This window comes from Phaethon lepturus, unplaced genomic scaffold (genome assembly GCF_000687285.1).
Source record: "Phaethon lepturus isolate BGI_N335 unplaced genomic scaffold, ASM68728v1 scaffold367, whole genome shotgun sequence".
Lineage (NCBI taxonomy): Eukaryota > Metazoa > Chordata > Aves > Phaethontiformes > Phaethontidae > Phaethon > Phaethon lepturus.
The window spans coordinates 42,998-55,824 of NW_010553793.1; the positions used below are offsets into that span (position 1 = coordinate 42,998).

The 12,827-nt window shown below is 38.4% G+C and overlaps 1 protein-coding gene across 1 annotated transcript in view; it reads right to left on the reverse strand.

Annotated features, from left to right (window-relative positions):
• TTC29 (tetratricopeptide repeat domain 29) overlaps positions 1 to 12,827 on the reverse strand; it is an 80,172-nt gene that overhangs the window by 7,346 nt on the left and 59,999 nt on the right. Inside the window, exon 8 of the mRNA XM_010291622.1 lies at positions 3,527 to 3,618. Coding sequence (XP_010289924.1) covers positions 3,527 to 3,618 — 92 coding nt within the window. The remainder of the gene's footprint in view (positions 1 to 3,526; positions 3,619 to 12,827) is intronic.

Sequence of the window (12,827 nt, forward strand, 5' to 3'; positions counted from 1 at the left end):
ACCTCTTTCAAGCAAACAGAAATCAATTTGGTACATAGCAGAAAGATATTTCTCACCCTTAGAACTTCACTTATGCCAACTAGCAATTGGTTGGTACAGTTTAACAGTTTTTCAAAGGAAATACTTTTAAAAGCACTACAGCTTGAGATATTTAAAGTGTGCTAGAAGGATTACTGAAACACTTTACCCTGCACAAGCCCTGGTAACTTGATAAACAGGTCTTTCCTACTCAAAGGGCTAACATTTTATAGTTCCTTCAGAAATCTACATGTTATTTTACACAGCCATATACTTTCTATCTCCTTAGACATCACCTTCCTAAATGCATAAAATGTAATTTCCTAAAGATATAGTCATTCATGATCCCACAGAACAGTTATGATGACTTCAGCAGAAGAGATTACATATCTACAGCAACTCATTTTCCAGTTTCATGCTAAAATGCCCTATGAGATTTTTACCCCATTAGACTTTTATGAAAATATGCACCTTTTATAGGATTGCTCATGTGATTGAATTGGATGTATAAATCATGTGTCCACAAGAAGTCATTACCATGGTGGACACTGGCAGAATAAGTCAAGAACATGATGCTATTATGTCAGATTTTTCCCTGGGAAATGACATGCCTAAATACACATGATAGAGATTTTCAGTTTCCCGTGGTCTGTGGAAACATCTGCAGCAAAGATTTCACAAAAAATTCAACCATAGACAAGTTTTGAGTGATTTGGGATGGCTCAGCCGCTTGCCACTTTCTCCAGTCTGTCAAAAGGCAATCAGTGCAGATTCTCACAGACATTACAGTTACAATGCATTATTTTAGGGAAGCACAGTCATCTTTTCTTTGCAAAGGCACTATCCATAAAATTTAAAATTATTTGCACAAGTCTAACCTAGATTAGGTAAAATTACAAATAAAGAGAAAGTGATCAAGCTGCCTGGACACTGTTGGTGACAGTGTATAAATTCATGCATTTATCCAATATTTTCTAAAGAGGATGGCCAGGAATTTACTTTTTGCTATACATCAGACAAGTAAATATCCAAAAGTTTGGTGTGAGAGTAAACATAAACTTACAATTTTTTTTAGTATCTTTCTTTGCATTGGCTTTTCACACCATTTTTCTATGGCCTTTCCTCCTCCAACTACTAAGGAAGAACCAGTAGAACTGGACCAGCATGATTTTGTTCATGAAAAATACTGCTATTGAATTTTGAAAAGTAGGTTTTTCTGAAATATCCATCATTCTGTGTTACAGAAAGCTTTGTATTAGGGAGCATTATATGGCAAAAGGGAATTTTGCCCAGAGAAGTTGTAGATGCGCCATCCCTGGAAACATTCAAGGTCAGGTTGGACAACACTCTGAGCAACCTGATCTAGTTGAAGATATCCCTGCTCATTGCAGGGGGTTGGGGCAGATGACCTTAAAAGGCCCCTTCCAACCCAAACTATTCTATGATTCTATGAATTTATCTAGAAGGACTGCTTAAGACAAGGATCCCAGAATCACAGTACAGTTAAGGTTGGAAGGGACTTCTGGAGATCATCAAGTCGATCTGCCTTGCTCAGAGCAGCGTCAACTAGAGAAGGACTGTGTCCAGTGGGGTTTTGAGTGACTTTTGATGGAGGCTCCACAATCTCTCTAGGCAACCTAGAGAGTTCCAGTGTTCACCCTCAGAGTGAACATTTTTTTCTTATGATTAAATGGAACTTGTATTTCAGTTTGTGCCCATTGCCTCTCGTCCTTTCACTGAGCATCACTGAGAAGAGCTTGGTTCCCTCTTCTTCACTACTGCTTAAGAGGTACTGATATGATCCCCCTGAGCCTTATCTTCTGTGGTCTGAAGAGTCCCAGCTCCCTCAGCCTCTCCTCCTAGGACAGGTGCTTCCAGTCCCCGAGTCATCTTTGCAGCCCTTCACTGGACTCAATCCACTACACATCTCTCTTGTACTGGGGAGCCCAGAATGGGACACAGCACTCCTGGGGTGACCTCCCCAGTGCTGAGTAGAGGCAAAGGATCATCTCCCTCCATCTGCTCACAATGCCCTGCCTAATGCAGCCCAGGATCCCGTTGGTCACCTTTGCCCCGAGTGTGCGTTGCTGTCTCATGGGCAACTTGTTGTCCACCAGGAAACCCAGGTGCCTCTCTGCCAGTTCCTTTCCATCCTGTCAGCCTGCAGCCTGGGCCAGTGCCTGGGCTTCTCCCTCCCCAGGTGCAGGACTTTGCATTTCCCTTTCCTGAACTTCACGAGACTCACATTGGTCCATTTCTCCAGCCTGCTGAGGTCCCCCTGAATGGCAGCACAACCACCTACCTGGTGGATCAACCATTCCTGCCCAATTTTGTGTTGCCCACAAACATGCTGAGGGTGTGCTTGGTCACACTATCCTGAAGACGTTAATCAGTATTGGTGCCAGTATTGATGCCTGAGTACACCACTAGTGCCTGACCTCCCACTGGACTTCATGCTGCTGCTTGCAACCCTTTGAGGCCAAGAACTCAGCTAGTTTTCAGGTTACCCCACTGTCTGTTTGTCTAAGCCATATGGATATGAATATAAGTATATATATGGGTATACATACATAAAGTATATATATTCTTATATATGAATAACCATGAATTATGTATCAGAGAGCTGAAGGGAACTGTGATTGTGGCTGGTTCCCACATGCTCTAAAAGGCCAAGTGGCATGGCATCTAACTCAAATGTGAGAATTTGCTCCACACACTTAAACAAACCAGGTGATAAGTTCTCCTTCATAAAAAATTTGGCAACCTCTATCATGCATCATATGCACTGAAGTCCCCAAACATAGGATGAATCAAGGATAAGCTGCAACCTTCATTTTAGTCTCTTTTTTTTCCTACTTCATAGGATAATTGCATTAGACTACTTTATGTCAAAATTAATTGTGTAAGAAGTTGAAGTGGTTTCAAACTAATTCACCTGGAAGAAGATTTTAATGCCAGATGTTGAAATGAAAACACTGAAGACAAGCAACTTACCTGCAACAAATATATACCTTGTTATATATGCAAATATATATACAGTTATACATGCACAAACCAGAAATATCTCCACAGAAGAAGTCAGTGTAATAAATGAAAACTTAAGAGTTCAGGAAAGATCACACTGAGATACCTACTGAAGCTTGCTACATTCTTCAAGGTTTTCTGTCTTTTTTAACTTGGAAAATATGCCTGGATTTCTATTTTCCAGTCAGTTCCCTCCCAAAATTCTTTTTGGGGGGGAAAAAAAAAAAGAATTTAAAAAGTCCCCAAAATGTGGTGGAAAAAAAGACATATTCTAGTTTACAGGTAAAGAAAAGCTAGCACCATACATTTTAAAAAACATGTACTAGTTTAAAATAACTTTCGATGAAAGGGTCACTTACTGCAAGAAGGGCACTGCTTAAAATTTAAGCAGTCAGTAATGGGAAGTGACAGAGCTCTAACAATTTAAGTCTTTCACAGTTGAATGAATCTGCACTGACAGCCAGACAAGGATGTGCTAACCTACCTTACCAGGATCTTGGCTATAGCTGCATACGCTCTGCCGAGGCCAGCAGAATCACAAAGTGCTGTGAAGATTTTTACAGAGGTGTTCAAAATCTGTGAAACAGGAAAATAAAACCCAATAAATACAATGCTAAGTATTTCCACTTTTTTTTTTTTTCAGTCTCTGTGTCCGGAACACAAACTTAAAGTTTTCCCACCTGTACATTTCTTCTTTAATTAGTTGTAATGGGACTAGGTTTTTGATCATTACTTATAGTCATTTGAAACTACTCAAGAATGACAAATTTAAAAGATACAACTTGCATTTAAATCCCTGCATTTTGGCACTTTGCAGAAACCAAAGAGATACTACCTGATTTGCAATATGGATTTCCTTATCCATCATTTAAAACATTTTAAGAGGCCATGCTTTTATGAATTTCTGATAATCAATACCTTCAGATGGTAACCATTGCATTCATAGTATTTTAGCAAGATATGTTGATATACAACTTAATATTATTTTTCTTTCTTTAAACTGTCACTATGGTAACTTTTCTTAGTACAATTCAGATGCTGAAAAAGTGAATAAATTAGGGGTTATACATTAAAACTATTTTGGCTTAAAATACTGTAGATAATTTTGTTATTTTTATGCCTAATTATTCACACACACATTGTTAACATTCATTTGGAATGTGCTCTATTATCATGAACCCTCTCATAACCTGCTGCATAAAAACATATGATCTTAATTCAGTTTAATGCTGACATCACCCATATTGCATAATTTCTCTTTTAATCCATTTTTTTCTCCAATGGTGACGACGGGAGAGCGCATATAAAATGAAATCTTACTCCTTCCTCCCTCCTCTTTGTTGCTTGATCCAACCTATTACACACATGAGAAAACAGGAAATCTCTGAAGACTATCTATGGAAATCCTTTTTGCACATTTCCAAGAACGGAGTAGTGAATGTCATTTACCAGCCCTGAAGGGGGATGGGAGATGCCCAGGGACGTACGACAGTATCCTGCATGCCCCAAGATGCCTATTCATAGAGAGGTAAAAGATAGGGCATTTTCTATTAAGACTGCATCCCCTGTCATTAGCAAAGTGCATGGTTCGAAAGAAGACAACTTGTGTCTGCTAATGCTATGGATGTCACCGTTTCTATCACCGTTTCCACTATCCAGATTTCCTAGTTCTTGAAGGAGTTTTACTACATGCAGGATTATCCCTGGACAAGGCTCTTATTTTTTAGTTATATAAGCTCCCTGTGCACAAAAAGTAGCATTTATTAATGCGCGCTGCACTATTTATCGTCCCTCAAATACTTTCTTAACATTAGTTATGTTCTCACGTCCATCAGCATTGCATCTTGTACTTGCAGGTCACTGCCAATTGAGTTATCAATGCATAAGATGTGACAAAAAGAGAGTGAAGGCACCTCAGTTAGGCAGTTGTCACATCAGTTCAGAACTGGCCCTAAACTGAATGCACACTCAAAACTGCCACGACCTGCAGCGCGTCCTTCTACTACTCCAGACTGGTAACACACGCACACAAGTGTCCAAGAGACAGCTCTTGGTTTTGCATTTCACTCAGAGGACCTACAACATCTGTTGCAACAATCGGGCCCGTATCAGAAACCCTGCCGCAAGAGTGTCAGGAGCTTTCCAAAATTTTATGTACCGGACTGAAATCACTCCTACTTTAAACTGGTCTCTACGAAATTAAACTAGGACACAGGGCCTCCAGTGGTTATGGTCTAGCACAGAAAGGTTACTTAGGCACCTAAGGTTTAGGCTGCTTTTTTTCAATCAAAGACATCACAAAGCCTAAAAAGTACGATGAAACCAAGGGAAAACTAAAGTCAGAGTAGCTAAAGTAAAAAGTTGGTTCACTGCCTCTCTGCAACAGCTGCGAGAAAGAAGGAAGGAAGCAAATGAAGCAAGCCACTCATTCATATGGATGAAAAGTGCTCTTTTTGGTCCCAGGTTACTACGACTCTACACAAATCAGATGCTTCATTCTAAATAATGCTGAAATAATAATTAAATAATTACAGGAAAGGGAGGAAATCTTGATAAATTACAATAGAAAATATACTCTTTACGTCTGTATTTCAGATAACTCCTCCAGCTTCAGACACTATGTAGGGATACAGAAAAGGACACATTCTTGATGGAAAGGAGCTGTGTAGTGCCCCTATATGCTACAGTTGCCCAGCATCCATTTATCTGGAGGAACTGAAGAGGGGCCTCCTCACCTATGGTGCATATCTTCTCTTCAACATTCAGGACTGAAACAAAAAAGGAGGTCGGGCAGGATAAAATGCTGGATTAACACATAGAGCATTAGAGGATTTCACCCAAAGTCTCTTGCAATTACAGCACACTTTTAATTTTCATGTAAAATGAAAAATTATAAAGCTTGCATGCTGGCAAATCAAGTGGAATTGACACAGCGATGTCTGCCAGAATCTGTAAACAGCCTGAAAACAACAAATGGACATGAAAACTTTCCTGTTTATTTTCATGGGATAAGAACAACCAGTCCATCTAACTGGGTTCCTATGAAAACCACGTAAGAGAGGACATGCATGTAGCAAGAGAGTACTGAATGGGCATGGGTGTGCCAGTCATCTATTAGCTCTCTGACATAGTAGATAAATATTGGGAAGACATATCATTTGGATCTAATGGAATTTATATGCTCCCATGAAAGTTCTTCTACCATTAGACAGAAATATAGCCAGAAATGGGTCTTATATATATTTTGGTCAATCTGTGCAGAGGAGAGTGACATCCAAGCAAGAGGTGGAATATATCAATAATTAATCCTGAAAACTCCTACACAAATGTGCAGTTTTGCTGCATTTGTGCTCTTTGAGAATACAGCTGTCATTACACAAACAAAAAGGATGGAAAAATTGTTTTAGACAACAGAACAAAAGTCATCTTATTAAGGGAAAGTGCTTCCGCTTCAGTATTCTATGGTAAATATTGTGCATTAAAATGTCATCTTGGTAATCTTCTTCATGTTAAGGAAATGTAAACAAAAATATATAACATTGTGTAAAGAGATATTGAATGAGGCTACATAAGAATGTATACTGGTAATGTACATTAAAAAGAGTCGGTTTGGGTATTGTATGAATCTAGCTGAATTTCCTTCTCAAAACTCAGACAAAGTTTTCAGAGATTTAGAATTACTGAAGAGGCAAAATGCCTTCTTTTTTGTCCTTGCTGGGTTTTTTTTTTGTTTGTTTCTTTTTAAATTTGCTATGTACAAAGAGTTCTGAGGAAGGAAGCTGTTACAATGGATTTATCCTGATCATGCTAGGCTCCATCATAAAATTTCCATGCTGTTTCAGAAAGAATTTGATACTCCTATCAACTTGTGGAAAAGACCATTGTATAAGCAATTGAACAGATTAGAATAATGTACAGTTCTTTCTACCTTGAAAAAGAAAATGTAAGGTAAGTTTTAACAAAAAAACCCCAAAACCTGCAGTGATTCGGGTCACGAATTAGTTTTTGGCTCTACGTGACCCAAGTACACTGACTGTCTCAAACTTCCTACTTGTGTGGGTCCGCAGTGGAAATACTGGTTAAAAAACAAACAAAATTAAAATCAAAGTCCAATACAGAAATGAACAGTGGGTTTCAATCACTTGTTCTCATCCGTGCAGGATGTGGGGTAGTGGCAGGGTAAAGACTTCAACTTTGTCTTCCACATTACAGACAACTGTTCCATGTGCCACCCACTATTATTTTGGTGTATGGAAAAAATAGAAAAGTAATTTTTATAGCTCCAAAATAGAAAGAAAAAAAAATCAGGATGCATTGTACAATTTCCCTTGTTTTCTTGCTTAGCTCTAAAAGCTGGATGCAGGTGCACCTGGAAGGCTGATAGCTACTGTGGGAGCATCCATTTACAAAATCAACTCTCCTCCTGGGTCTTTGTGAGTCTATTGTGGCTACAATTAGTTACAGTGTAAAAATAAAGTAAAGTAACAAGCTCTGCTTAAATCCTCAAACCAGAGCCTGTTTGTGGTATAGCTCTTGTACTAATTCTCTAGATAGTGGCAAATTTCATGTTTGCCTCCTTTGCCAAGAAAAATATTTGTCAGATCTCAGGCCCAGATTTGCTTCTCAGTTATCTCAGCATTATGCCAGTGTGACCCTCCTGGGGTTATTCCATTAATAAAGATCAGAAATACCAGCTCCTGCCCCAAGACTTCCCTTCCCCTCTCCCCCGCAAAATCCCACCCTTTATTTTTTATTGTTGTCACACCTGTACTACTTTCATACATGCATAAAAACATGCACACACCTCATTGGCATACACTGAGGACTTCGACAAAAGGACATAGTCTGTGCCAAACATTGATACATCTGGGGATAATGGACAAAAGAGTAAAAATTGAGGGTATGAATTTATGTTGAATAAAGAACGTCTATCCACCTCAACACAAGATTAATGCTACTACCAATATTTCATTATTTTGGTAAAATACATTAATCTGACAGAAACATGATAGGATATTATTGATTTCTAATACTGTAACTTTAAAAAACACAAAAAGTTTTAGTTCTGCTCTTAGCTTTGCACTTGATACTGTTGTCAAACTTAATTGGAAATACATTTATTTTGATTTCTGAAAATCTAGCTGTGTTTAGCCATTTCACAGCTGGTGAGCAGTAAAGATGCTTCTGCCTCATTAACAGATCTTGAACATGAATCAGACAATCAACTGGAACATTAGTCAAAGAGATCACTAGTTAATGATTTCTGACAGGCGCAGCAGTAACAGGCTATGGCCCAGCCTGGCTGGCAGCATCTGACAATATTTTCCTGGAGCCAGCAATAGGTGTTGGTAGACAGACAATGCCATGGGGTGAGACTACTGGCCTCACACCACTTAGCACCTCTTAAATACTTTCAGAAAAAACACATAGCTCTGACAGTCACTAAATAACCACTCCCTACAGTCCAGTGAAAATAAAAGACAATAGAACTGAATGCATGGGCATTTTGCAGTTCAGTGACCTCTCTCCCATAGCTCCCAAATGCGTATTAAAAAATGCCTAAAAAGTGCAGCTTTTATTACCATACTACGAGCAGTTTCATGCCTGTGGCCACCCTAAGCAAGGTCAAATTTCACAATACAAACCCAGATGTATTCTTATTTTGGCCAAAACACAGTGTGAGCGAGGTTGGACAGCAAGAAGAAAATTGCATTGTTCATGTAACGTATTGATTACCACGAGCAGAGCTCATTGGTGTATTATTTTCCTGGGATCAATATCAACTGAACGGCAGGCCGCACCTTGTTAAATGCTAAACGTATTCAGGCACAGTGAGCATCCAGGGTAGCAGCAGTACAGCATTCTGTCTGCATGCTCACAGTTAAGGGATACTGAAACGGGGTGCCATGCTGAGGAAAGAGGGAGTAGTCCCCGAGTTGCCAGAACTGTCAGTTCTCTCTCTTTTCCCCTGGCTGATATTCACCAACTCAAATTCTGTACATGTGAATGCTAACTCCTTGCCCTTAGCTACATCCAATTACACTGGACTGCACCCTTTTGATAAATAAGTGGAAAAAAATTAAACCAGGAATGTACAAACTTTGCCACGCTCTCTACAGAGACAAGAAAGAATTGGTCTGGAATTGGCCAATCCGGTCTGTTCCAGAACTGCTATGCCAGGGGCTTTCATGTAGGTATTTGGATAACGCATCACATAAGCATGGACCATGGAGCAAGGGCATCAGGGATGGGGGGACGGGGAGGGATGTAGAAGAATCCACCTCGAAGTCTGGCCAAGTCAAAGATCAAAGTGGAGCACCCTTATTCAAGACCTTCCACAGGCTCTTGAGAGGACACGACTATCACCAAGGTGCTGCTTGGCTGACACTCTCCTTGAGGGGTAACTGCTTCATCCAGTCCACACTCTTCCCTCCCCCATTATACTGGGCTATCAAGTGCAATGGTCTTCATGGTCTATAAACTTGCATGGCAATACTTGCTTCAGGTTACTCGTGTCGGCATCTGTTTGAAGGGTTAGAGAAGGGAAGACAAACTCATTCCTTAACAGTCTATCAAGCTACGGTTCTCTGCCTGTATCAAGTCTACTTGTATCCTTTGCATAAACATTCAGAGTATGTATGCTTTGCTTTGATTATGAATGAATGATATGTAAATACAAGTAACTAATTGAAAAAGTTGCTTTTCCCAGAGTAATTTCAAGCTTCTGTTGGCTTCCACGAGGTCAGGAGTTCACCCTGTATGCTTCATTTTGCTGCACAGGAAACTTAAAAGAGATTAAATGTGCAGATGATTGAATAAATGTTAACTTTCATTCCCATCTTTCTTATTTCTTCTGTATTAGCTTCTGTATTACTGCTCTTAGTTCTGGCCTTCTGTGCCACTAACAATTATATTAATTCTGATTCTCTACACCTACAACTTTGTAGGAGTGCAGTCCTCATTTTATTTATTTACCTCATAAAGGGTTTTATTAAAATAAATAAAACAAAACAACAACAACAAAAACTAGCGAGGTCCTTCAGAGCAAAAGCGTATGCAAACATCAAAACCAGGTATTTTAGTTTGTTATTATTGTACAATTTAATCTTTACTGCCAGAGACATTACTCTAGTAAAGGTTGTTGCAACCTTTATTTAGTACAGGAATGTAATGTTTTCCAAACCAGCCATTGTTGACATATTTCTTCAAAATAAAGCATGCCTTAACAGTCTAGAGTGAAGAAGCTTCATCTGTTACCCTTTAACAGCAATATAAGAGGAAAAAACAGTTTATGTATCCTTTCCATCCTGACAGATGTGACAATAGCTGGAAACACTGTGCCTGCCAAGAGCTTTTATCAAGTATGTTATAACAACTAGTAATAAGTGTAAATAATAAATGGCTACGATCTTATGGGAAACAGTGGCAATACTAAACAATTTTTGGTGCTTGCTGATGGGAGTCTGCTAGTCTTGGAATTCCCTGGCTTCCCAGTAGAGTTTTGGCCTGACAATAAACAACAGTTTAATACTTTATCTAATCCCAGCCAGGAGGTAAGTTCAACAGCAAGCTTTTGCAGATGTTCACATCCAATAATCTATCCATAATTGATGAAACAGGGAGGTCAGATGTAATGGTTGCTACTATTCCAGCAACAAATAAATGGTTATTGACAAAACAAGGCAGTGTGGCGCTGAGTGCTGAGCAGTGACAAGCATGAAACAGTGCTGAGACAGAAGTAGTGATGTGAATACAGCCCTTCATCTTGAGAATTCCTCAATGTGATGTGTGGCACGAGGGCCACTCTGACACATAAGCAGATGGAGGTGACTTGTAAAGGAAAAATGAGATTCCGCAAGTACATAAAAGACAAAGGCAGAGGTGGAGAAAGAAACAAGGAGAAAGGGATGGACAGGACTGGAAATTTGGGTAAGTGCAATAACATGAATTGTTCAGAAATGTTTTTGTATAGCAGCACTCTGGTCCAGATGTCTGGACTGCTTTTAGACCCACTGTTGGGTCTACAGGAAGGTACCTGGCTGTCAGATTGCTATAGCCTCCTAAGACATTAATATCATACTATATGCATGTGCATGCTTAAATGCCCATTACTTCTTAGACAAAGCACCTATAAATATTCTGCTTCATGCTTATTAATAGCTTTAGTCCACCCATGAACAGGTATTTTTAATTACATAAAGTTTTCCTAGCTAAAAGCAAACAAAGCAACCCTTAAATTTGCGTAACAATGGAAAAAAAAATGCAGCGATAAACTAGGAAGGTATACAAAAAATTATGTCAGTTAAAAACCATTATTTTTCTGCATACTTATATGGAAGTTAAGGAAAAGTTCTCATTCAGCTGAAAACCTCAGATTCTTTAAGTTTTAATCCATGTAAGGAATGTAGTAAAAGGATTGATAGACTGTTTCTATTGACTGAATAAAACTTGAGTCATTTACATGCAAATAGACACTTGAAATCTTTTGCATCCATTTCAGTGCTAAAAGATAGTATTTTTACAGTGTTTACTGTGTAATATTCTAATATGAAAAAGAGCAGAATGAAATGGTGGCCATTATTGCTATATGTAGTCATAAAAAGATTTCAGACAGAAATATTTTAAATATTAATATTACTAAAATCACTTAAAGCACCAAGGAATGTTAAATTGATTTATTTAGAAGTACAATTTATTTCACACTTTGCTACCAATTCTTTTGATCAGCTCTGAAATAATACATAAGCTGAAAGCAAAACAGCAAAACAAATTGCTTCTAGCAGTGAAGCAGCAAGCTCTAGGTTTTATTCTGGCACGCTTCAGTGTTTTAACTTCTCAGGTTATTTATCTATCAAAGGATAAATTTTAAATTCCTTAAGATCTGATGCCTGAATCAAGACCTCCTATTCTCCAATCTAGCCATCGATGGTTCTGATCAAGCAAAGTTGTTAAGCATTTGCTTACACCTGAATATACACGCTGTCCCCTTGAAGTCAATGGGAATAACTGAATTGAAATTTAAACATATATTAAATAAGTAAATTGCTGTAGCTTGAACTGTACCAATTTGAGAAACCAATCTAATTTTAAAAGTCTTACTTTATAGATTTTTTTTTTTAAAGCCTGTTCATTTGAACTAAACTATACAAAGGAAAACAAAACCTCCCAGACTACGAATATATTTGCATTTAAGTACTGAAATTCATGAGTTTGTATGGTGTGGGTACAAATGCTTAATTTCTCAAAACACATAAAAAGTCTGACTTCCTTAAGTATATTGTCTAACCAAATTAGAAAATTTCTTATGCAGTTTTTCAGCTATTTGCTACAGCCCTGGGTAGACGTGCAGTTTCACTGATGATGGACATACCACTGACAGTTCTTAAGATCTTTCACACTATTGTTTTTCAGATAACATAAGCTATGAACTTAGACATGCTTTAACTATCCCTTTCCCTCAATTATATGCAGCATTTAGATTCCAAGGTTCAGCACACCTAAGCTAGAAATCCAATATAGTCTAAAGTACATTAAGTAAATAACCTCTATAACATACATCTGGACTGCTTTGTCTTTTCTGCTCCTAGCTTGTGGGAACGAAATGAGTGGAAACGTGTGTATCAGAGGTTATTAAAAAAAAAAGAAAAAAGTATAATTTATTAGCTACTCTAAAAAAAGTTTTCAATATGGTAAGTAGAAAATGTCTGCCTAAATCACACCTTTTAACTAACAGAAGACAGTTACTACAGTTTTAGAAACCTCAGTCAGGGCAAGTGGACTAATTC